This window comes from Siniperca chuatsi, linkage group LG2 (genome assembly GCF_020085105.1).
Source record: "Siniperca chuatsi isolate FFG_IHB_CAS linkage group LG2, ASM2008510v1, whole genome shotgun sequence".
Taxonomy (NCBI): domain Eukaryota; kingdom Metazoa; phylum Chordata; class Actinopteri; order Centrarchiformes; family Sinipercidae; genus Siniperca; species Siniperca chuatsi.
Genome location: NC_058043.1, coordinates 5,972,912 through 5,999,267, shown reverse-complemented (window position 1 = coordinate 5,999,267; position 26,356 = coordinate 5,972,912). Strand labels below are relative to the sequence as shown.

General features: G+C 38.6%; 3 protein-coding genes across 3 annotated transcripts; 2 read left to right on the top strand and 1 right to left on the bottom strand.

Annotated features, from left to right (window-relative positions):
• The first annotated feature begins 24 nt into the window (after positions 1-24).
• On the top strand, positions 25-12,776 carry dnase1l4.1 (deoxyribonuclease 1 like 4, tandem duplicate 1). The gene is made up of 10 exons (XM_044210151.1): positions 25-187; positions 3,494-3,594; positions 4,813-4,901; positions 6,172-6,258; positions 7,498-7,610; positions 7,831-7,943; positions 8,682-8,839; positions 9,694-9,790; positions 11,241-11,328; positions 12,449-12,776. The coding sequence occupies exons 2-10, from the start codon at positions 3,514-3,516 to the stop codon at positions 12,559-12,561; spliced, it is 939 nt and encodes a 312-aa protein (XP_044066086.1). The 5' UTR covers positions 25-187; positions 3,494-3,513; the 3' UTR covers positions 12,562-12,776.
• A 1,895-nt stretch (positions 12,777-14,671) lies between these two features.
• Positions 14,672-17,753, bottom strand: tma7 (translation machinery associated 7 homolog). The gene is made up of 4 exons (XM_044210155.1): positions 17,617-17,753; positions 17,017-17,072; positions 16,368-16,455; positions 14,672-15,195 (listed from the first exon to the last, which is right to left on the bottom strand). Exons 1-4 carry the CDS (start codon positions 17,630-17,632, stop codon positions 15,161-15,163), a joined length of 195 nt encoding a protein of 64 aa, XP_044066090.1. The 5' UTR covers positions 17,633-17,753; the 3' UTR covers positions 14,672-15,160.
• Positions 17,733-24,943, top strand: ccdc51 (coiled-coil domain containing 51). The gene is made up of 7 exons (XM_044210139.1): positions 17,733-17,869; positions 18,518-18,610; positions 18,718-18,928; positions 19,128-19,265; positions 20,075-20,239; positions 21,341-21,547; positions 22,331-24,943. The coding sequence occupies exons 2-7, from the start codon at positions 18,606-18,608 to the stop codon at positions 22,910-22,912; spliced, it is 1,308 nt and encodes a 435-aa protein (XP_044066074.1). The 5' UTR covers positions 17,733-17,869; positions 18,518-18,605; the 3' UTR covers positions 22,913-24,943.
• Positions 24,944-26,356: the final 1,413 nt, after the last annotated feature.

The following is a 26,356-nucleotide window of genomic DNA, read 5'->3' as shown; positions in this document are numbered from 1 at the left end:
CGACCAATCACATTGCCTGTGGGTACCCACTACAGAATGAATTTCCCCTGGCAGATCCAAGAGCTTTCATTGCGAAGCCCACAAGGTTTTCCTTCTCTTGTTTCACTTTATTTAATCCGCATTGGGAATAAACTAATCTGATCTAAGGTCCTGTCAGCAGCAGCAGCAGATTCTCCTCCTCCTGCAGGTGAGAAACAACTTTTTTTTGGTCTTTTTGTCTGTTTTTCCTCACGCTGAGCTGAATACCTGAGGGGCTTCACATATCTTTAGACAATGAAACAGCCTTCTTCCATGTGTAGGCCTAAAGCAACAGGTGGAATATCACAGTGGAGACATTTAAGTACAGATCTGAGGTACTGGCAGTTTACATGGCTTTTTCCTGACACTTTGTTATAATGTTTTTGGTGGGAGAAATACTCAAATCCTTAATTTAACATTCTAAAACAACAATGGATAAATACAGAGTAAAACTATGTAAAAAAAGTTTGACTTAAGTAAAAGTAAAGCATTAGCAGTAAAAATGACTAGACATGTGAAAAGTATAAGGGTTCCTGTCAGAGTTAATTTATTAATGTGGTGCATTTTGTATCTATTGCATCAATCATAAAAATCCACAACATTGGAGATAACAGTTTGTAAATCTCTCAAGACTTTGGGGATTTTCTCCTGGCAGTTATATGATTTGTCTCTACAAGTCATTGTGTCAATGAGCTAAAACAAGGTTCATAAAGAGTAGACATTTTGGAGATTTAACAACATGTTTTATGAGCTTTTGTTCAATGTAAAATTTCTACTACTAACTCCAACCATCAAATAAATGCTGTGGAGCAAAAGTTTCAAAAATGTAAACACTCAAATACCTCAAAACTGTACTGAAGTACAGTACGGGACTATTTATTTCATTTATTTACTTCACACCTCTACTTTTCATCCACTAAGGGAAATACTGTAGTTTTTAAACCAAAACATTAAATTACCACAATAAAACACTAAATACTGCTTACAGGTTAACACATAGAGCACACTTAAATAGATCATGAGTACTTTTATTTTTGAGACCTGACCACCTTTTACTGCAAATACATATTCACTTAAGTAAAATTTTTAATGCAGGAATTTTCATGTGCATTTGCTACTTTTACTGATGTAAAGGATTCAGTGAACGTAACTAAGTACATTTACTTACTCAAGTATTTTTTTAAGTACGGTTTTGAGCTACTTGTACTTTACTTGAGTTTTTCCCATTTTATTCTAATATAAAATATAATCAACATAAAAATTATGACGTATTATTAAGTTACACAGCAGTATATAAAGTGGTTAAAATTAACCCCACATTTAACATTTATTAATAATTATAATTAAATAATATAATTTACATTATTCTGAAATGGGCCATTCTGTTAAAGTAGTACTTTTACTTTTGGTATATTTTGATGCTAAAACTTACTTTTACTGAAGTACAATTTTGAAAGCAGGATTTTTACTTGTAACAGATTATTTCTACACTGTGGTATTGCTACATTTACTTAGTAAAAAGTAAAAGATCTGAGTACTTCTTCCACCACTGAAAGGATTTGAATATTTTTCCACCTTTTGTCTAAAATGTGCAGCTGCGGGACGCCGACAGTGATCAAAGAAATAAAATGACAGTGAAACCTGAAACTGCCAGTAAGCTGCTGGACGTATGCAGCATTTCACATACTGTATTCCTCTGTTCAAAAATAGTTCAAATGTCAGGGGATGATGGTGGCCTTGAAGTCAAAAACACAACAAAATGTCACAAAACAATTCAGAAAGAGTATATCACAACACCAGCCATCAATAAAGAAAAGTTCAGTTCTTTCTCTTGCTGCAGATTCTCTTGATCAGTATCAACATAAAGACTTGGGTGCTCTTGCTCAAGTCTTTATGTTAATACTGATCCAACCGGTTCTTGTTTACAGTCTGAAAGAATGCTGCACACTAATTGGTCTGAAGGCTTGTGTTTTACCTCTATTAACTCCACTCTAATAGTTCCTGGCTAATTAGAAAGTATACATTTACAGGGCCTGTTTGGGGGGCAGGAACTAAAACTGGATCTTGGTACATGACTGTGAAGTTCAAATGCAAGTAAATTGCATGAGCACCTAAAAAGTTCCTGCTGCTGAAACTAGCTTAAAGATGGAAGTCAGAGGTAAACCCAAAGGTCCCGGCGTCAATATGTCAATTCAGACATCACAGACTGTGTTTTTTCAATCTATTTTACAGTGAGATCAGACAGGATGTCACTTGTATGAGAATCACCATCAGGTAGAAAGAAACGGCTGCAACAGTCTGAAAGTTTCATAGGAGGTAAAACTAATCAGGGCAACACTGACATCTGATTCCAGTGTTTATAACGTGTTAGTTCTGAGGAAACGTAGGTGTCATGCTTTGTGTGTGTGTGTGTGTGTGTGTGTTGGCACGTTGTGGCTGTTATCAGCTGCACTATCTACTGATCACATGGCTGAACAGCAGGAAAAATACAAACTAGTTTAACAAAACACTCATACAATGCTGCTACTTAGGATTTACTTGTTTTACGAGTTACCTGTCAATCCACAACCGACAACCAAGGACTGACAAGAGGGCGGGTAAACAAACAGTTAAACTCCATCCTCACATAGATGCAGGGCTGCAACTAACAACTATTTTCATTATTTATTAAACTATTGTCTCGATTAATCAAGAAAAAAATCATGAAAAATGCTCATTACAAGTTCCCAGAGCTCAAGCAGGCGTCTTCAAATCGCTTGTTTTGTCCAACCAACAGTCAAAAACCCCCAGCAAATATTCCCGTTTAAGGCTGGAACCAGAGAATATTTGGCAGTTTTGCTTCAACAATGACTTAAATGATTCAATTATTAAAATAAATTTTCTGTCAATCGTTTCAGCTCTATATATGTCTCTCTTATTTCATCCATCTTCTGTTTATTATTCTATCCTTAGTAGATCTGGAAAAATGGTAGATGGTAAATGGACTGTACTTGCATAGCGCCTTCCTAGTTACACTACATCACATCATATTCACCCCATTCACACACATTCATACACTGATGGCAGATACTAACTGCTCATCAGTCCAAAGAAACTAACTAGTCATTCACACACACTCACACAGCAATCTGGTGTTCAGTGTGTGAAAAACACACCTGTTGCATAAAGTCAGACTCAATGAAACATGGTGCCAACAATATTGACTCTTTATAGCTTGTACTTAAACCACAACACACACGTTTTGTTGTGTATTTTCTAGCATGCCTCAGGCGAGGGGAGCTGAAAAGCTGTCAGGATTTACGAGACGCGGCTGCTGTTAACTCATAGCTGTCTAAACACACACACACACACACACACACACACAACACAACAGGTTAGATACAGTAATACCACACATGCCTGTGCATGTTCAGACACAAACTCAGACTCATTAAAATACCAATAATGTTTCCCTTCTCTTTCTGTCTGTCTGTAGTTTGTTTTTCTGCAGCCACCATGAAAATAGCATCTTTTAACATCCAGAAGCTTGGAACAAACAAAGTGTCAGACAAAGATGTCCTCAATATCCTGACTAAGGTAACAGCAACCAATGTGAACATACACACACACACACATCTTACAAAACATGAAGAAAAGTAAAACAATGAATAATAACATAGTCTTTGTGCTTTTACATATCCAATTTAGTTAGTTTAGTTACTTCATCATCATCACTGTAACAAAATTGCTGAATTTCATTCAGAAATGACTAATTATGGAAAACCAAACATGAGTTATTAATGAAGTGAAATGAGTGAATGTGTCAGGGCTGCAGCTAACAATTATTTTCATTTTCTAAAAATCTGCCTTTATATTCTGGATTATTTACTTAGTCTATTAAATTGAAGAACAGAGAAACAAAATTTACTAAACCGACCTGTTAAAAAATTACTTTTTAAAATTAAATTAAATTTATTAAGGATTATTCGATTATCAAAATTGTTGCCGATTAATTTTCTGTAGGTCAATCAGTTTAGCTTTAGAAAAAGACTGAAATGGTCAAATATATTTATAAGTTAACAAAATTAAATAAATAAAATGCATTAGAGAAAAAAACAGTGTGTCACAAATTGGTTCCACATTACCTATTTTTAATTCTTTATGTCAGGTTTGATGCTCCATAATTCAAACTTTCTTGACCTTATGCATTTCAGACACAAGTGCTCCGACTCCATTATTTAGTCTTTTAACTTCCTGTCTACAACATAAGTGGAAATATGTCGATCTGCTGCTTGTGATCACCTTCCACCTACATTTAGCAAATATCTGACCAGTTTAATAATGTAATGTAAGGACTGACAGAGCTGGAAGAAAATGAGAGCGGCTATGACAAACTTTGAACGCTAATTAGATCAGTTCTACTCCCACACGGCACCAGGATCAGCTGGTCATCTTACTGTTATACTAGTCATGGTGACTGGTTAATGTGTTTGGTATTATGTGTTTATAACAATATGATAACAAGTTATCTGAGTGGCCATTCAGAATGTGTGCTAATACTATATTTCTTCATCCAAAACACAAGAGTCACAGTCGAGACTCATTTGGTTTTATTTATACTATTACACACAGTCCAGTTTTCCATGACATCCGTTTTATTATTGAGTAACAAGCTTAATATTCCAAATTATATTAGCAGTTTAAAATATAAAGACAAAATTGGAAATGGAACAAATTAAAAAAATGGCGGGCTGCATAAGGTCAATATGGTACACTGACGTCACACTGATGTCATTCGCTCTCTCCGCCCCCCAGATCGTGTCTCGATATGACATCATTGTGATCCTGGAGGTGGTGGACATCGACGGAGATGCTGTAAAAACCTTGCTGGATGCAATCAACAAGTGAGTGCAGGCTTTATTTCTGTCTTTATTATTATGATAGATGTTATGTTAGATCCTCAGTCTTGCAATTTTCTACATGTATTGCAACTTATGGCAAAATACTAAAAACAAGACTAAGAGTCTAAAGCCAGGTAAGCAAATAAGTAATTAAAGCTTTATTTGTATAGCACTTTTAAAAACACACAGTACAAAGTGCTTCACACATACACACGCACACGGAAAATATAAATGAATAGATAAAGATATATTACAATGCAAAGACACAGCACAAAACCAAACTGAAACAAACCAAAGCATAAGGCGGGGATGGAGATCTATAAAAAGGCTTGCCTATAGAGATCGGTTTTTAGAACCAGCTTAAAGCAGGGGGATGGATAAAAGGCTGAGATCTGAGGATCTGAATGGTCGAGAAGTGGAATGAGGAATGAGGAGATCAGAAATGTAACCGGGGGCAAGGTCATGCAGAGACTTCTATGTAATCGACAGGATCTTGTAGTTCATTCAGAATTTTACAGGAAGCCAATGTAGGGATGGAAGAACATGTGGGTAATGTGGGATCGACCGCTAGTTCTAGTTAGCAGCCTGGCAGCTGCGTTTTGGACCAACTGTAAACGATTTAGAGCAGCTTGACTGTTGAGGCACGTGTAGAGGGAATTACAATAATCTAGAGAAATCTGGGAGAAAATGAAAGTGTGAATTAATAGTTTCAGATCTGTCAAAAGTCATATACTGGTCAAAGATGATACCAAGAGTGGTAGATTTGATATTAGAGTGAAATGGTCCAATAAACTGAGCCAACAGAGCCAAGCGGCTGCTTAGGCTGACAGGAATGTCATTAGCTTTGCAGATATTTGGTCATAAATCAGAGTATTGGACACATTAAAAATAGGACCTGATGGTGGCGCTAGATTAACAGTCAGGGGATCACCAAAGTTATTACAATTCATCCTGAGGGGGACATTAATGTCTGTACCAAATTTCATGGCAACCCATCCAATAGTTGTTGAGACATTTCACTGAAAACCAAAAGATGTCAACCTCATGGTGGTGCTAGAGGAAAAGTAACAGGATCACCAAGGTCATTATGTTTCATCACTCCCACATAAATGTGTTAAAAATGGTATGTTAGTTTGGAATTTCTCTCAACATATGTGACATGGGAATAGCAGATACAAAACACAGAGTTGGAAAATGTTTGATCTAACTTTGAAGCTATGTAAGGGGAAATTAAATCAACATTTACATCACGTCTGTCATTCTGTCTGTCCAGATCCAACAAGAAGCATCCCTACACTAAGAAGATCAGCGGTCGTCTGGGTCGAACGGACTACAAGGAGCAATTCCTGTTCCTGTACAGGTGAGTGTTCACCTGCAGCAGATTCTCATCGATTCCCCATAAAAACGACTGAGATGAGTTATAAGAGGAGTTTAGAGCCTGTACAGCTGTTTGTCAGCACAGGATATCAGTTTGGAGATTCCTGTTCTTCATACATGGATAATTGATTGTGCTTGATTAGAAAGATGATTTGACACAACCCTGTATCTTTCTATTGTTCAAGGCTAGCTTCAAATTTATCTGAGCTGTTATCAAAGCAACAATCTTTCCAGCATTAAACACTCACCTCTTGTAGACTAAAAAGGTGCAAGTTTTAATGGCAAGAAAAAGTATATCAAGAGGTGTTTGATGACCTAGTGGTTAAGATGCATTCATTTATTCAATTTCAGCTGGGGACCTTTGTTGCATGTCTTGCACTCCATATTTATTATCAGACTGTCCCAAATACGGCTAAACTCTTAATTTTTGCTTGAGTTTTCAAACTTCACAGAGTGATGGATTTAGCTATATTTTTACAAAAATATGCATCTTTGGAACTGAGCATTTACTTTGGGCCACATCGAGCTAAAGGAAATAGATGGATTCAAGCTAAATTTTCTCACTCACTCACTGTATTTGGACCTACAGCATATGGAAACAGAAAACATGGTGTTTAATCACAAGATCTGGATAAAGATTTGACACTAAAACACAAGAAATAACACATCTGTCATGTTGTGCTGTGTAGTGGTATGTGGACCCAAAGGCAGATGACCAGGAAGCGGTATCAGGGTGATGGCTACAGGGTTTATTGGGGTTGATGTGTTGGTAACACACAGGTAACAGGGAAGTGGGTTACCGGCTGGCAGTGGTGAAACAGGGAAGTCCAAGGTGGCTAAACAGTCCAAAAGGGACCAGGCATAGTACAAAATTCTGGACACAGAATCCCCCTAGGGGAGGTGAGACAACGAGACACAGGTGCAAACAATTAAGGAAGGGCCAACAATCAAAACTGGAGGGAAAACAAAGCCAGGAGGTAAAACCACAAGACACACAAGGGAAGGAGAATACTACAAAATAAAACAGGAAATGAAAAACCTTAAACTACCACAACGTCAATACACGTTATTGGATATTTCTGTGTCTTTAATCTTTGTTTGTTCATTTTGCACTACAATCGTCAGCTTTAAATTATCTCCTGAATTCTGAAGCTGCGTAATCAAAATATAATGTACTGATTAACAAGTGTGTGTGTGTGTGTGTGTGTTTGTGTGTGTGTAGGGATGACATGGTTGACTTGGTGGACTCCTGTCAGTTTGATGACAAGGTGACTAAGGGAAAAGACGTCATCAATAGAGACCCCTACATCCTGCGATTCAGATGCCGCAATACAGGTAGAAGACTGCTGTCGTGCACACAAAAGAAGACTTTGTTTTAGAGAGGAGAATATCTTCAAATATCTTCAAAAAGATAAAAACTTTAGGGTTTAGGGTCAGGGTTAAGTCTGGGTGTAATCAATGTAACAGAAAAGTTTACAGGAGGGGTCCTGTCAGATACAGCTGTCTGAATGTAAAGTGTGTGTGTGTGTGTGTGTGTGTGTGTGTGCCACTACAGTGCTGGAGGATCTAGTGATGATCCCAGTTCACACCAAACCAGAGGACTCGGAGAAGGAGCTGGACGAGCTCTACGATGTCTTCCTGCACGTCAAGGAGAAGTGGAAGACTGATGTAAGGACATGACATCATCAGTACACTGACAAAACAATACAATCAAACAATAATCCAATTCAGTGTTTCCTAAACAGGGGCACCTGTATCCCAGGGGGTGGAGTAGCTGATTTGAAAAAAAAGAAAGAAATTAGTTTGATAAAAAACAAACAAACAAACAAATATTTAGTCAGCTATACACCGAACATTATATGTTGTGATTGAGAGCGCGTGGAAACTAGTTAGCAAGTGAGCAAGTAGATAGCTAAAAGTAATGGATAAATGGTTAAAATAGACAGATGAAAGTAAAGGATAACCAACTGAAATAGATAGCTATTGGATAAATACTGAAAAAGCTGGGGGATAAATGGTTGAAATGGCTAAAAGTAATGAATAAAAGGTTGAAACATGCAGCCTCTGCCACTCCAAGTGGTGGTAGACAAAAAATGTTTGAGAACCACTGATGAACAGTAAGGGCATGAAAATAATGTTAAAATGCTTTAAATATCAGAAAAATTCACACCTCTTTTATAATTTTAAAATAGTAGTTCTTTGTCAGAAATGGAAGTTCAGGAAGTCATCAAAAGAACAACTCAACCATATGACAAATAAAAGAGTTTGCTGTCTTACCCAGAATCAGATAAGAAGATCATGGCCCAGTTTACCTGTTAGGGGCACATATTTAATTTGACATTGGGAGCCCGTTGACACATGCTGCACCTCTCTGAGTGCTGATGTTCTGCCACCTCTGTGCTCTAGAACGTGATGATCCTGGGCGACTTCAATGCGGACGGCTCGTACGTATCTAAGAAGAAAATGAAGGACATCCGTATCCGTAGCGACAAGAACTTCCATTGGCTGATTAGAGATGATGTCGACACCACAGCAAGCAACCGAAACAACCACACATACGACAGGTAACACACACAAGTGCCAGTGGTGGAAAATATAATACACTAAAGAAAATGTCATACACCGTCCATCTTAAGCCAAGTTTTGGGTTTGCTGAAAATACTTCTGTACTTTTACAAAAGTAAAAATTTGAAGGCTTTCACTTTCTTTTATTTGCGTTTACTTAAGTGCAGGATTTGAATCTCTATTTACAAAGACACAGGTGCACACCCACCTACTGCCTAAATAAACTGTAAATAAAGGACAAGTAGAATTTCAGCTTTCACCCTGAGATAAAGGCTTAAAGGAGTAGTTTGAAATTTTTGTTATTGTGTTATTGTGAGCAGCTGATTAACTTTGCCTAGCACAAAGCCTGGAAACAGGTGAACGGAGCCAGGCTAGCTGCTTCCCCCTGTTTCCAGTCTTTATGCTAAGCTAAGCTAACCGGCTGCTGGCTGTATCTAACGGACAGATATGAGAGTGGTATCGATCTTTTCATCTGACTCTTAGTAAGAAAGCGAATAAGTGTATTTCCCAAAATGTCAAACCATTCCTTTAAGTTGCATGAAATAAAGAGTAACAATTACAAAATTCCTTTATTCTTTTCCAGTGTTGTGTTCCAGTTTTGTAATGTTGTGCCTCTACGTCTTGGGTTTGTTTGCTTTGGGGGTTACATTTATTTGTTTGTATTTTTTGTATTTACATATTTATACGTTTAACTTTTTTTGTTGTATTTATATTGGCTGCTGCAAGGCGAGTTTCTCTTTAAGGGAGAGTACAGTAAAGGGAAGTAACAGCATAGTTACGTAATAGCATAGTGCGAACATCTCAAGAGAGCGACTTTGGTAATTTTAGTAACATCCTGTTTTTCTCTGTTCAGGATAGTGGTTTACGGAGACGACATGTTCCAGGCTGTGGTTGAAGACTCTGCCAAATCCTTCAACTTCCAGAAGGAATATAAACTAAGTATAGAGCAGGTCTGGTGTTGTTGTCACGCTTTCATTTCACAAGGCCTGAAATTAATTATTGTGCTGGTCTTAAGAGCCTTAGTTTTAAAGTCTGACCTGGCATTACAGAACAGGTTAAAAATCACCAAATTCATAGAGGTTCTTCCTCTAGTAAGCATGAATATACTCAGCAGATGACATGACATCTTGTGTGCGAGTGGACATTTAAGTGTACACATATTACTCTTACACAGTGTACATGTATATAATGATCCTCTGGAGAGCATGAAAATCTTCAGTAACTTTCATGGTAATCTGCCAGTTGTATTTTATGTATTAAACGTTAAGGCTGATGATGTTCTATATTTTTGTTATTGTAAAAAAAACAACATGAAAAGACCAAAACCAACAATGTCTAGAGTAAAGCTCCTGGAGTGGTATTATGGTGCTCATTAGGAAACATCCTCTTGAGACCATCAATATCCACTAGAAATGTAATTGAAATCCAGCTTTTCTTCCTTTTCTCATTATTATTTAGTAGAAAAATTAACGCTAAGCAACGTTCCATCTTTGTTCTCCCAAAACAGAATTATAGGCTTTTATTAATGGATATAATGTGCTAAAATTAAATGTCTCTCAGTTTCCCTTTACAAGTGTCCTTCTTGTTAACTGTGTAATTGTATGACCTGGATTGGGTTGCACCAGCTATTCAGAAATCCATTTCTAAGTTTGAACGTCCTTCCTAAGTTCTTAGTAACTACTAGCTAGTTTTAAACTAGTGATTTACTAAATCACATTGCACCACCTAAAGAAATGTCTAAGCTAGTAAAGAATTCAGTAATGTGTAAATTGGTTGCAAGGAGCGCTGTCCAATCAAGGCCTTACTTGCTAACTAAATGTTAGATTGTTTTATTTATGTCTGCACACATGGACAAATATGTGTGTTTCAGAGTTAGTTGTATTCATACAGTTTAGAATCAGAGGGAAATATCTGATTATGCTATGTCAAATGTTATTGGCATAATGTTTGTAATTTGAGGTATGTTGTGTTATTTCTGTAAAATCTCATTCAAAATCACTATTAAACAACTTTTATCAAGTTTCAGATATGTCGAACGTACTCCATATTATCTCTTTTACTCTTCAGTGTAGATGGGTCATATACAGTATTAGCAAGCTAACGTTAGCTTTGTCAGTTGGTTCAGTCAGCTAACAGTTACAGCTGGTAGTTAGTGGATGTAAATATTTAGTAACAACCTTGTAAGACCTAGTTTGTGTAGCACAACCAGTTTTTATTTAGTAATGCATTAAACTCCACTATGCAAACACTTACATTGGAACTGGGCTAAGTTTGAACTCACGAAAAGCTGGTGCAACCTGGTTTGATTCTGTCCAACACAACTTCATTCATCCAGAATTGTATATCGCTCACAACTGACAATAGCTGTTTTCAGTCAGTAAAAAACAGTTTATTTTACAGGCTCTGAAAGTGAGCGACCATTACCCTGTGGAGGTGGAGATGGAGATGAAGTCGAAGTCCAAGAGGAAGAAGACCCCTGAAGATGATGGTAAGAGCACAATTATACCTTCATACTTATTATTATGTACTACTACTACTTCTGTTATTAATAATAATTGTAAAATCAATATTTAGTTCTTGTTAAATGATGGCTGTTTTCTTTTGTCTTATATGAAAAAAAACAACTTGGCAACACTAGCTGCCTAACTTGAAGAATATTTGTTTCGTGGACGTGTTTCGGTGCAGAGCCTTCATCAGGGTGATTTACAGAATGTGAAAAAAAACACAGCCTATTTATTCTTGTACACACACATATATATATATACATACTCTACAAGAACAACAAACATGAAACAAAATATCACAAAGATAAGGAATTTAAAAACTAGCTGAGTGTAAAAATCTGCTAATACAGTTAAATAAAACTACAAAATGTGTTTTAGACACATATTTAACAGCATTCTCAAACTTAATCTTTCCAGAGGCAACTGACACATTCAGTGAATATCATGAGGTTCAGTTTGGCCATTATGAGCACCATATTTCACAATTATTATATAAAGATCTCGTAACTAAGAGATACCAAGTCATAATTATAAGATAAGGTCTCAGAGCTCTGCTCCTTTACTCAAATTTGGAGTTTCTGGTTCCAGTGCTAAGTGGTCCTTTTCTGTTACTGTGGCTGAGCTGAGATGTAAAAATGACAATTTGCTGTTTTATGGGGGGGTTATGTGCTGGACTCGTTTTTGGCTGGGAACAGTAACTTCCTGGAGCCTCCGCTGATTGCCTGGCCAACAAACAGTCCGGCAAATAACCCCCACTAAAACGGCAAATTGTCATTCATACACAGGTTTTTATTCGGATTAAAGAAACGAGATATAATGTGTTAATTAGTGAGCTTTAGAGGTGCTGGCAGGTGGGTTTTGTTCCTGTTGGATAAAGCCAGGCTAGGTGTTTCCTCATTTCCAGTCTTTATGCTAAGCTATGCTAACTGGCTGCCCGATGTAGCCTTATATTTTATGGAGAGATATGAGAGTGGTATTGATCTTTTTCTTTCTTCACCAGAAAGAGAATTTCCCAAAATGTCGAAATATTCCTTCAAACATCATCCTTCCTAACCTGTGCTGATGTAGCTGCAGGACTCTGAATTATGTGGTTTTTCTCTGCAGGTCAAACAGCAGGAGCAGTCGGTACCGCCGGGGCTCGTGGCCGTGGCCGTGGCCGAGGACGAGGACGAGGACGAGGACGAGGATCTGCTGGAGCTAAAGCTGCTAAAAAATAAGAGACACCTTGCCAGCGGACCCGCAGGGGTCTGGGCGTCCTCCCCCATTATATTTTGAGTGTCAGACAGTTCTGACTTCTTCACTTTTTATACACCAGTTTGTGCCTTTTATGCATCAATTTCAAAGTCTGCTACTCTCAACATGAATGTAAAGGAATAAAGAGTCAATAAGAGTATTTGTAGGCATTATAAAATAAATCTCATTTTATCTCAAAGGATGGGGTAGCCTACGCTTTGGCAGATTCATGCCCACCCAATGGGTTACTGGTTAAATTTCTCTCTCACACATACACACACACGGCAGGTCTTCTGCTTACATCCTCAGAGATGTCAACTAGTGTATCTGGGAGAATGGCACGGCGTAGTGAACTATCACATGATGAACACACAGTACGATCTAATAACAACACTACACACATTACTCTCTCCCACTCTGCGTCCCCTGCCCGAGCTCGAGTCACCGTAACCAGGGCAGGGATGACGCTGAGTGACAGACAACTGTCCAGACTGGAGTTGTTCAGGGGCGTTTATCATCCAGTAACATGAGAAGACTATACCACATTATCTATAATGCTGTAGCTGTGTCACTGGATGCAGAGAAAGCCTTTGACAGTATAGAATGGCACTACCTATTCTTTGCACTGTCTAAATGTGGCTTTGGTTCAAATATTTAAAAAAGGGTCAAATAATTATATAACGATGCCATGTCTTCTGTGAAAACTAATGGTATTTTGTCTAAACCCTTTTGTCTTATTCACTCTACCCGCCAAGGTTGTCCAGTCTCACCGTTACTCTTTGTTTTTGCCTCTGGCATGTGCCATACGTAGCAACCAAAAAATAGAGGCCATTGAAACAGGAGGTTATGACTATAAATGTAGCTTATACACAGACAACATTTTATTAACATTAAGTAAACCCATGCAGTCTATTCAATCAGTGCTAAGGCTGATCAATACATTCAGTACTTTTTCTGGATACAAAATAAACTGGAGTAAATGTGAGGCAATACATCTTAACTGTAATACTTTTTCTACTGACTTGAGTAATGCACAATTCATGTGGAAACCTAAAGGGATTAAATATGTGGGTATTATAATCGTAGCCCCTATTTCCAAAATCTATGAACTTGTCATAGCAGGAAAAGCCCAGGTGCGCATTCCTTTTAGGTGAGCCAGTTCCAGGGTCCTGTTATTGTGAATGCTGGCTCACTGGCACGGCTTACTGGGACACTTAATGGAACTGAGCCATCGCTAACAAAATTTGTTTCACCTGAGCCTTTCCTGCTATGACAAGTCAAAACGTCTGCCGTGAAAAAGGTCTCTTGAGCTGCAAGGTGGGGGCAGGTCTCCTCTTGCATCGCCAGCTGTTAACTGACCGGTCATAGCTCGGTGTTGGCTTCATTTCATTTAGGTTAACACATAAACAGAAACTTAAAAAATACAAACAATTCAGGGGTGCGGTTTATTCATCGTCTCAACAATGATGTGTCTCATTACTCTGCAGCAGGCCAACTTTCTTGTTTCTGTTTCTTTTCTCCTTGGCATCTGTCACTGACAGGCTCATATTAGATAAGACCTGCCTTCTTGATGTTCAGCATCCAATCAAAAACATTTCTGTGTGTGCTAATGCGCCAAGAAATGAAGCAATGTGCCAGCTAGCTGATATTAACATGGATGCAATGGAGGTCTCAAAATGTTTGTTAGGCCTCAAGGATACACACTGAATATTAACTGAACTACCTTTAAACCCAACACATTTTATACAGACACATAAATCAAGTCTAATGTGTCTGTGTGTAATGTGTAAATACAACTGTTGTTTCACATTAGACAGAAGTCGGTCACAAAAATCGGTTTCTCTAAATTAAGAACTCTCTATAAATGGTGATTTCAACCTGGTTATTGCCTGAAGGTCATGTCGTAACCGGAGCTGTGACAATCTAAGGCTTCCTGTCATAAGTCGCTGTACCAAAGCAAATTATTGATTTAATGAGGCCGGAAACTGTCAACAACTTGGGGTTTAAAAAGGCACTATTACTTTAAACACAGTTAGATGGTTGAGATTCTTGACTGATGCCTTTCCAACTAACCAATAATTCAAATAACAAGCATTAATTAGAAAAACTTTATTAGTATCTCCCTCTTTACAATACAACAAAAACCTGGGGTGACTTGTGTTTCTGATAGTTAAAAGTTTCACATAGACACAAAGCAAAATATGGTGGAGATCAGGATTTTTTTCTCGCTTTCCAGGTGCAGCCCTTCATTTCTAAACTGAGTTTGAAGATTTTGGTCAGTGTGTATGACTGAGTGAACTGTTCTCAACAACAAATATCAGTGTGAAACCTCTAATTACATGAGTTATGATGTGGTAACCCGACCTGACTGGCACAGATGTTCCTGTCCTTGAAATCCTCAAAAGTATTAAACGCATTTTCTGTACATTTTCACTGGTGGAGGAGTTCAACACCAGGGCAGGTTTTTAGTTTGATGGAATCCATGTTTAACAGAGCAAAACTCTCACTCAGCTAGCATACAGACATCGCAGACGCAGGAAGCGAGGCCAGGGAGCAAACAAACATCGTCATCAGATTCAGACTTTACTTCTTGCCCGATTTCTTGATGCCACTGCTGCCTGGAGTAAAAAACAAAACAAAACAAAAAAACGACAACAGGAAGCATAACTTTGGGTGTGTAAGAAAACTGCTAATCCGATCAATTAATCCCAGTGTCAAAATTGTGGCCGCACTTTGTTTGTTTGAAACTGAAAGGCAGACTATAAATGAAAGTATAGGTTGTTTTGATTTCATATAAAATCACGTGAGGTTTAATTGATCACAGAACCACATTAATTTATTTCCTGACTTTTAGCCTTAAGGACAGGTTTGAATCTTTTTTTCTATCTTAAAACAATACCCACATGCCCATATGTATGTCTGAGTTACTGGTCGCTGTAAAGGGCTGGATATAGTCCAAAACGAACACGGTTCTGTTAATATGACATTCGATGTCTGCGTACACAGAGGTGTTCACACAGGTTTGTTGGCGTGTAAGGTCGTCCAACACTATGTCCATTTCCATGCAAATCTTTGTGGATATGGGCAGATGATAAAATTTATATCACATGGACCCCTTGGGTATGTGGACACAGAAAATATAATTAGCACTTATCTTTGTCCTGGTAGGTTTGTCGCTGGGACAAAACACAGGCAACAAACATACACACAACTTCCAGGACAACAATATGACAAGATAACCTCTTGATGTGTTTAACTCTCTGCACTGAACAAGGACTGTGGATTTGTCACCCATCTTTTAAAGCCATTTTACTGGAAACCGACTGCTCACTTTGATTGCTGCTCTTTATCACAGTGAATGAAAGAACAGAAACATGGCAACTGCACAGCAGTAGTCTCCTAATCAGTAATGAGACAAGGAGAAACAGCAGTTACCTGGATGTCACGCCATATTAGTATGTGTGTGCATGGCTCTATATTATAAATTGAAGTGGTGCAGTTATTGTGGGTAAAATAATTAAAGCATGATATGACCCAATCATGTACATCTGCCTAGTGTTGCGGGGGTGCCATCAATGGGTAAAATCCAATGCTGAACTATAAATCAAAATGTAGGCTGTAGGTGTCTACAGCAGTACTACCATTAACCCCTTGCAAGCATAAACATATATCCAGCTTAACTCTTTCATTGTGCATGTGAGTATTGTATTAAGATACACTTCAGAAACTTTTCCTTTAAAAAAGGGTCACATGCACATCATATACACCATGATTGTTTTTCTGGTATTACCTAGAGGTCCTTTTCCTGAAGCTTTGGCCTTCAAAGCCTCCAAGGCCTTCTGATCTTCCTTTTGCTTCTGCTTGAAGGCCATATCATCCTGCAGACACAGACAGTTTACAATCCTTTGACTAAACTCTTTCCATGATGTCGCTTCTGTCTTACGTTCCTCTTCAGTTTGGGCTGCAACTAACATATATTTATTAAATGAATCAGTTATTTTTGCAATTAGTTGCCACAACAGCACACAAAAAACAAACAACAAAAACAAAGTTGCTTCAGGGCAATTTGTTTATATACAACAAATATTCAGTTGAAATAGTGATGGGGTGATGATTTCATTATTTTCGGAAGCGTAGACTAAAAGATTAAAAAAAAAATCTTAAAGATATATTGTCACGTAAATTTTCACACACACCAAGGGATTTGCTTTGGTGTTGTGGTGCATAACAGTCAAAATATACAAAGTAAGAGAAAAGTATCTATCTATATAAATAATAGAAATGTACCGTATATAGTAGTGAAAAGAGCTGCAGTGTTTAAAATGATTGAATGCACAAACTTGTGAAAATAATAATACAGAAATTGGCTTTAATGTAACGCGTCAAGTTACATTATTTTAACTGATAATGAAAATAATCTTACAGAGAAACACACTTACATCATCCATTTCCTTGGACTGTTTCTTGGGCGCCTTCAGTGGTTTCTTTTTTCCTCCTGAGGACAACAAATTAATAAATATATTAGCTAACTGCCTGCTAAGACTCCAATTGGCCACGCCGTACTCCTTTGATAAATCTGACAATTGCTCGTCAATTTAACATATGTCCAGTGCACAAGGAAGCCAACTGTACCGCGACAGTTTCACATTTTATAATTAACATGAACGTTAGTTTGCCTGTTGATAACACAAACGGAAAACTAACGTTATAATATAGCGTTAGTTCAGACTTTGTTTAAATTATCTTTTGCTTTGACAGTTTATTAGCCGAATGTCCCAGATCCGTACATGGTCTAGATACATTGTCTATCTTGTTTATATATTGACCGACAAGAAAAAAAAGGCATTAATGTTGCAGGTTTTTAATGTAGTTTGGTGAAAAAAGATGACGTTTTCGGGCTCGCGCTTTCTTTAGCAGCCGTTAGCTAGCTAATCCACGCAGTAAAACACGCTACGTTGAGTTTTGTTTTGTTGTCAAAAATGATAATTTGTGATGACCGCAAACTTTTCAGATGACCATGAGATGAAAAGACGCCTCACCTTCTCTGCCAGACATGTTTAAAAGTCGTTACAGTAGTCGGAAGGAAAGAAATAAATGTAGCCGGTGGTCTCTCTAATCCGCGCTGTTAGGACCCCAGTGAACTCTGAACCGGAAATAGAATGACCGTCATGTGCCTGAACGAAAACTCACCCTGCTGTTAGCTGTTTCATTTGACATCAAGATGCTAACTAGTTAGCCAAAAGAAACTGCATCCGTGTGATATGTATGCTTTGACAACATTGAAGAAAATAGGTATATTTATTTTGATACCTTGAAACTATCGTAGGATGTCACAGGTTTTTGACAGTTTACCTGTAACTGTTAGCAACGTGGAGTTAAAAGCTAGCTAGTTGGGAATGAAGCAGGGAAATGAATAGAACAGTCAGCTAACTTTAACCTTGTTAAAATAGTTGTGTAAGTTATACTAATGATGTTAGGCCTTGTAAACTTTATCTTCCTCCAGTCTGTCTGGTCATTCATTAGATGTATCAGTCAGTATTAGAAGTGTTGTATGTTAGTTTTCTTATGATGAAAACAGATCGTGTGTATTGGGAAATCATTCATCATGCTGTATGTACAGAGTGTATTTTAAATATCTGTAATTTATTTTAGCTGTAAGTTATGATACTTCATATAAATAGAGTAAGGTTATTGGTCGTTTTGTTAACTGCCTTCATAATGGTGTCTCTGGATTGAGATTTTCAAAAAAGAGCTTCAAGACACAATTCATCATTCTACACAATCTACTGTCGACTAATACTAAGAAATATTTTATTATTCCTTTGACACAACAGCACACCTCTAGCCGATTGTCTAAATAAGATGCATTAAACCTCTGCAACATGCACAGTTGATAGTTTGTCAAACATCTAATATAATTTTTTAATGTTGTTGTCACAGGTGCGTGTTCCAGTGTTGGCTCTGTAGCTGCAGAGAAAGTGAAGCTTTGACAGTTTTCAAGCTGCACTTCTGACTGCTGCCCTTCCCAATGAGGTATTTCTACACAGTGTAGTCCATAGGGGAGACCTAAGCTTTTCGGCTGGTTCTACATAAAAATACAGCACTGAAGCTGATGACTAACAGAATCTTTACTCTGTCAGGTACAGGGGAGCTCAGATCTCTCTCTGGGTTCATGGCTCGTGCTGTCTGTCCCGCCTTTCCTTGCCTGGATCTCTGCCAGGCAGAATCACTCTGGTCCGGACCTACAGTGCTCACCATCAGCCCGGCTCCTCGCCACCCACTAACCCCGCCCCTCCTGATGGGAAGGGTGGAGCCGAGGTGGTGAAGGAGCGTGCCCTGGCTGCCTTACAGGTACAGGAAATCCCTCTTCTGACTGTTTATAACAACTTTGCAGACCATAGACATCACTGCCAACATGTTGACTACCACTGACTTATTAGAACTGTATTAACAATTGTGTAATAAAAACACCATTATCATCTGATACTACAAAAGAACACAAAACCAAATTAAAACACTGCCCTCTTTTTCCCTTCTCTCCCTCCTCCAGCATGCAGGTCATTTGGGGCAGCAGTGGGGTCAGAGGTTGGCTCAGACGACCTCCGCCTCAGTCAACTACTGGTGGCAGAGGTACGAGGAGTTTGTTGGGCTCAACGAGGTCCGCGTGGCCCAGACCAAGGTCACTGAGGTCAGCAGACAGCAAGAAACACCTCAACTTCCAAGTTCAGTCCACCCACACTGATATAAATAGGGTAGACAAAATATGAGAAACACATCTCAGTATAACACAATACAGTTTAACAGCACCACAAACTAGAGCTTTCAAAATGACCATAAAGCTGAATCAACACCTCTCTAAAACAGTATCCACAAAAACCGAGCATCATAACCTTCAGGAGGGATTTGTTGCAGGCATTTGTTTTAAGCCTGATTCGGACGGGATTTATATTTATCTAAGGAATGTCAGATGGTTGTAATGTAACAACCAGACCTCTGTAGCCCGCTCCTCATCTCTGCTTGAGGCTAGCGGCTCCAGGCCACATTAGCTGATACTAGCATAACCCACCCGAATCTCGGACTCAACTGTCCGCTGTTAGGTTTTTAAAAAGAAGAAGAATGTGAGGAATAAAAAAGACGATAGCTGTGGTTCTGCTGAATCAATTTTGATCCGTTTTTTTAAACTGCCCATCGTGAGTCAGACACTGTTATAGGAGTGCAATACTAAACTACATAACTAACTACATGTATTTAACACTGTCAACCTGCAGACACCAGGTCTTTACTGTAAAAGCAAAGCAGACATTCAGAAAGAGCCATCAGAGTAGTTTGCAACTGTTTGTGTAAATAATTAAATTACCAGTAAATATTATAATATATTTATAATAATAACATTAATATCATCAGTAATGTATAATTAGATAATTTAATAAGCCAGATGATGACAAATGATGTATACTGAGAAATATCCTGAGTCTCAGAGATGTGTGTTTCTTCCAGGCTGAGGCAGCGTTCATGGTGGCCAGAGGGATGGTGCGCGAGGCTCATGCTAGCCTGGAGGCCCTGCAGGGCAAGCTGAAGGAGGTCAGAGACCGGCTGGACAGAGTCTCCAGGGAGGAGGCTCATTACCTGGAGCTGGCCACTCTGGAGCACAAACTGTTGCAGGTTAGCTGAGGCAATTGAAAATGTGCATAAAAACAGGTGGAGGGAAACGCATGTGAAGCAACTGTTGTGTGGCTGTTTTATGTTTTACAGTGTTCGAGATCCAGATAGTTTGAAGTCAGAAGAAGAAGTGGAAGAACATTTATTCTGTGGAATAAAAGATAGAGTTAGCTACAGTGGCATGGGTCAGCAACAGTTACTCAGAACTGTTGACCGTCAGCCCTCTTACCTTACCTTACCTGCTTTTAACCTAATGGTATGATCTCTGCCTGTCATCTTACGTGATTGGTCAGTGTGTGGAGTGCACTTGGCTGAGCTGTGGGGAGAAAAAATGGACAGCGGAGGAGAAAGAGAGAGAGAAAATGAGATAAGGAGAAAAGCTCTGGAGGAAAGTGACGCTAAATGCTGCAAAATTACAGATATGTTCACGAGTAAGGGACATGGTTAGTGTTTACAAAAAACAACAAAAAAAGCATACTTGCAGGGCTGCCTTCAGCACATCATAATGTCACACGAGTTGATTGTATGTGTTTTAAAAAACTAATAAATGGCATCAACTTGCATATGCATGGAAATAACATTGAAAATAAGGACTTATATACTCTTTAACCTCCAGTTACTCAGAGCAACCAGAGCTTCATGATGATCAACAGAAGTCCAGTCAGAGCTCTGAGGAAATGCCAGGTGTAAAACGAACTCCAAATGTGCACAGAAATTATATATCTGAATATTTATTCCTGTAGCCTCAATTATGGAAGTGCAACTGACTAACTCTTGAAACTGAAGACACTTTAGACTGTTTCTTTTAACTAGTTTGGATGTTTTTGAAGTAGTTTTTGTGTGTAGTTATAAAACTAAAAGGTATGTTACTGGCATAACCAGTAAATGTGGGCTGTTGTGAATGTGTGGAGATTGGCCTGGGCTGAGTCCGGCCCTGCTTATCACTGAGTCATTCATATGATTATAATGATATTATAGGAAATATACTTATTAGTCCAGTCAGAGAGATCTGTTCTGTTACAATGTACCTGTTTATGGAATAACAGCTCAGTTGATTGAATTGAACTCATAATGAACCACCGTCCTGCTCTGTCCTGACCGCAGGAGGAGCGTCGTCTCCGGACAGCGTACGAGAACGCAGAGGGTTCGGAGAGGGAGAAGTTCGCCTTGTTCTCAGCAGGCGTTAGGGAGAGCCACGAGAAGGAGAGGACAAGAGCAGAACGCACCAAGAACTGGTCCGTCATCGGCTCGGTGCTCGGCGCCCTGATCGGGGTCATGGGATCAACATATGTCAACCGCGTCCGCCTGCAGGTGAGGGGGGGATGATGATAACAGGTGGATTAATTTACTTCTTTACTTCTTCGCTTCAGCACTAATTGTAACATTTTGAACTACAATACTGAGAAAAAATGTCTTGTTTGATGCGCTCAGTGGCCAGGTTGAGACTACTGTAAATGTTATGATTTATTGACACTTTGATAGGAATTGGATTATTATTTTTATTTTAATACAATTTTTTTTTTAAACAATTGAAATGAATTATTTTTAGCCATGCTAGCAGCATGGGATGGCAATATTGGTCGGTCAGTCCACCACTTTCATGTTCCACACAGGATGAATTATTCATGTAGCGCCATCATCACGTCAAAATTTTAAGTTGTCCAATACTTTGGTATATGATTAAATACCTGCAAAACCAATGACATTCCCATCAGCCCCAGCTGTACTTTGTGTTTAGTGCTAATTAGCAAATGTTGGCATTCTAACACGCTAAACTAAGATGGTAAACATTATACCTGCCAAACATCAGCATTTTAGCATTGTCATTGTGAGCATGTTAGCATGCTGACATTAGGATTTAGCTCAAAGCATAGCTATGCCAAAGTACAGCCTCAGAGAGCTACTAGCATGGCTTTAGACTCTTAATCTTGTCCCTTTACTACAAATCACACATACTTAACACTTAAGATTTTCCTTATGAAGTTGCTTTTGTTTCTTGGGCTCTTCATTTTATGTGTATCAGCACATCACCAGGACACCAGTGTGCATCGATCTTTGTTTCAGCTGATACATCTTCACCTCTCTCATCTGTAGGAGCTGAAGAATCTGCTGCTGGAGGCCCAGAAAGGTCCAGAGAGCCTGCAGGAAGCCCTCAGAGTCCAAGCTGGAAACCATCGCTCCCAGCAGGACGAGCTCCGAACACTCATCGACAGCCTCAGGGTCGCTCTGAATTATGCCTTCTCACAGAGGGACAGCGTCCTTCAGGATAAGGGAGGTCCAACGCCAGACTCTCCCACGGTGCCTCTATCAACCTTAAAAGACCTCCACATTGGCAACCAAAGGACAGAGTCCCTCCTGGAGTCCCTCCCGCCACAACTGGAACAGCTGGAGCAGGGGCTCGGTAGAGTTGAGGGCGAATTGTCGGTGGTGAGGAGGCTGCTAGAGACCAGACCACAGGCTGAAACGCAAGCTGCTCAGCTGAAGGTAGCAACAGCAGAGAGACCAGAGAGAGGGGACCAGTGGGAGTCTGAGGCGGTGGTGAGGCATCTGGAGGAGACCCAGAGGACGCTGGGAGAACGAATCAGGACCAACACTGTTTATAACGCTGTGTTTACCTACACCGCCACCGCCATCACCATCTCTGCTGTCTACCTGCTGCTCAGAGGAGCTGGTTAGACATGTTTCTCCAGTTTAAATATGTTCACATGCACTGTAACATTTTCATTCACTGGGAGAGATAATCTAAATTATGTTATAATTATGTCAGAATACAACATTTACGTGGTTGGAAGTAACTCAGTTTCTTTCATAAACTGGTTACAATTGTTAATTTAGGCTTCTCATCTACTGCTGCTGTTTACTGCACTACTGATTGCTTCTAAATATTTTTAATTCTGTGATCTCAAGATAACACGTTAACTAACAGGAGTTTGGTCCTAATTCCAGCTGTGCTGCATTCAAGTGCTAGCGCTCACCAGTCTTAGTATTTATCATTTCTTGTCCATAATTGTAACTTGATTTATTTTTTTCCAAATTGTCAAACATGATAATCAGATTTGTTGTCTAATCTGACACTACGCATCACTGAATCAGATTCCCACCAGAATGAAACACTGGAGTACAGAATAGACATCATGTTGATATGATGTCACATGTGACACATCAGGTAACCGTAGGACTGCATCAATTTAATACTTGTCATCATTTACTTTATAAAATGTCAAAACTGCCCATCACAATTTCCTAGAGCCAAAGATCATGACTTCAAATTACTTGTTTTGTCCATCCACCATTGCTGGATTAACCACCTAGTGGCCCCCAGGGGCTTAAATGAGCTGTGGGCCCCTACTGACCACCCTGTTTGTAGTAATTTGGTAAAAGACTAATTTATTTAGGAATATGCAGCATATAAATTATGACGCAGGGCCCTCTCAAAGACAGATAATGATGCAGGACCCACCTTAAGGCCAGTATCATTTTGATTTATTGGTGCATATTCATCTAAAGAAATTGAATATGGGGCCTTTGGTGCTCCACGGCTTTGCCCAGTTAGTCCAGCGCTACTGACGGTCAAAATGCTAAAATATTAAATTCATTTCAACTCATTATATAAAACAGAGAAAAGCAACAAATCCTCACAGTTGAGAAGCTGTCAAATGTTTGTCATTTTTTCTTGATACATGACCTGAATGAATAGCCAAATGTTTTTTGCTACATTTTCTGTCATCTAATCGCCAAATTGTTTCAGCACTAGGTAAGAGCATCTCAGAAACCTCCCCGTTTTGCAGAACGGCTGCTCGAAAGCATTGTTTTTCCTGATAAGAATTCAGAGTTTCTGAATCTGGAGAGCAGCATTAGTCTTCGTCACTGAATGAGATCATCAGCTAAATACCTAAAGAGACGAATACCAGTTTAACTAAAGCTTGTGCTTTGTTCACGCTGTACCTGCTGCTCAGACACTTGAAGACATGGATTCATTTTTAGATGAAAGAAAAAATGTAATGATTATTCGCCTAACAACCACTTCTAAATCAAACACCTGTGACAGTCAAAACATCACTTCTGGATAGAGACATAATTTAGGTTAGCTGTTATCCAATTGATGGATCCAAACATGATGGGTTTTACTGATGATAATTGATGGTAATATGTGGCCAAGTTAGTCCAGTGCCAAGTGAGTTTTTAACTTTGGTGACTTGATTCAGCCTTCTCATCAGCAGCCTTGTCAGTAGTTGACCAGCTGAACCTCAGAGGGACTACATCCTGTTCATGATCCCAGCTCTGGGATTCATTTCCAGTCTGCTCCAAACTAAAACAGCGCAATACTCAGACAACAGACGCACTCGAGTTGCACTTGATTTTTGTTGCCAGACATGTAAGAAGAACCCATTCATTTAGATTTGGTTGATTCTCTTCTCACCAGAAAATTTAGATCAGAAAACTTTTCTTATTTCATGGGACATGAAATTGTGCATGAGATCAGTATAAGCACCTGAAGGAGCAATAATGAGAATAAATGAACTTTTCATTACTGTAAGAAAACATTGTCATATGAATCGACAAAATCAGACTGACCAATTAAAATCTCTATATGTTCCCTAACAAAACTTTGAGATGGCCTTTACTTGCCTTTAATCACTGTTGTCTCCACTGTTCTTTGGATAAAAAATAAAATGAGAATAATTCCAAACATCTGATGAAGAAAGACTAATTTAGTTTTTATTTTCATTTCACATGCACAACATGTTTATTCCTGTTTATTATTGTACACGACAATATAAGTCTGCAACTAACGATTATTTTCATTAGCGATTAATCTGCTGAATACTTTGCTGATTAATTGTTTGGTCTACAAAATGTCAGAAATTAGTAAAAAAAAGTTCCCCCAGCCAAAGATGACCACTTTTAAATGCTTGTTATGTCCAAACAACGATTCTAAAGCCAACTATATTCAGTTTACTGTTTTTAAGACAAGAAAAAACAGGAAATCTTAACATTTGAGTGGCTGGAACCAGCATGTTTTTGGCATTTTTATATGAAAAATTATCTAAATGATGACTCAATTATCAAATTTTTTGCAGATGAACCATTGTGTTGAGACATTAAGGTTTTATTCTGCTTCTAAAACACAGCTGTACATGAGGAGAGTTCATTAGTGATTACTTTGAGACAGATTTGTAAGCCCAGTAGGGGGCAGAAGCTGAACACTTTTCCTTATATCCGGTATACTGTATTGCCAAAAATATGTGGACATAACATACTGTACTTATGTGTACTTTTTCAATCAATGCAAACTTTAATGCTACAACATCTAATTATATAACACAGAAATAAGTACAGATAAATAGAAAAAAGTAAGAAATAAATATTTAGAAGTATATCAAATAAAAATATGAATAGAAATAAAAATAGAAACTAAACAAGTTAGCAATTAAAGTCAAAATTACAAGGCAAGTAATATACATGCAGTATCCATGACCAGTGTTGCACTTAAGCCAATAGTGCAGTACTGTCTCAAGTGAAGTGACATAGTGTGATTAGTAGCAGCAAAGCTTGCAAAGTACATGTACACAGCGTACACCAGAATAGTATATAAGTAATGATACTTGGTGTTAGTATAGTATATAATGTAATAAAAGCATATAGTGTAGTAACGTATTAACATAATACAGCATAATATAGTATGGAATATAAAATATAATAAGTGAAATGTAGTAATATAGTATAGTATAGTACAGCAATATAGTATATGATATAGTATGATATATAATAAATAATAAATATAGTGTCCCGAGTGCCTCCGTCTTTGTGTCAGCAGTTTGGGTTTGTCTCTTTCTTGTTTCAACATGATAACGTCCCAGTGTACAAAGCCAGGCCCATAAAGAAATGTTTTTTTCCCAGTTTGGTGTGGAAGAACTTGACTGGTCTGCACAGAGTCCTGACCTCAACCCCATCGAACACCTTTGGGATGAACTGGAACGCGAACTGTGAGCCAGAACTTATCTCCCAACATCAATGTCCGACCTCACTAATGCTCTTGTGGCTGAATGGGACATTCAGGTGGAATAGCCTGAAACCAGAACAGTGGAGGCTGATAGAGCAGCTGATTGATGCCCATGG

Excerpts from the sequence above, each read along its gene's own strand:
- dnase1l4.1 (XM_044210151.1), top strand. The coding sequence starts at position 3,514 with ATGAAAATAGCATCTTTTAACATCCAGAAGCTTGGAACAAACAAAGTG. Across the intron at positions 3,595-4,812 it reads TCCTCAATATCCTGACTAAG|ATCGTGTCTCGATATGACAT; the intron begins GTAACAGCAACC and ends TCCGCCCCCCAG. Across the intron at positions 7,611-7,830 it reads ATTCAGATGCCGCAATACAG|TGCTGGAGGATCTAGTGATG; the intron begins GTAGAAGACTGC and ends GTGCCACTACAG.
- ccdc51 (XM_044210139.1), top strand. Across the intron at positions 20,240-21,340 it reads TGGAGCACAAACTGTTGCAG|GAGGAGCGTCGTCTCCGGAC; the intron begins GTTAGCTGAGGC and ends TCCTGACCGCAG. Across the intron at positions 21,548-22,330 it reads TCAACCGCGTCCGCCTGCAG|GAGCTGAAGAATCTGCTGCT; the intron begins GTGAGGGGGGGA and ends TCTCATCTGTAG.
- tma7 (XM_044210155.1), bottom strand. Across the intron at positions 16,456-17,016 it reads AGTCCAAGGAAATGGATGAT|GATGATATGGCCTTCAAGCA; the intron begins GTAAGTGTGTTT and ends CTGTGTCTGCAG. Across the intron at positions 15,196-16,367 it reads TTCAGGAAAAGGACCTCTAG|GCAGCAGTGGCATCAAGAAA; the intron begins GTAATACCAGAA and ends TTTTTACTCCAG.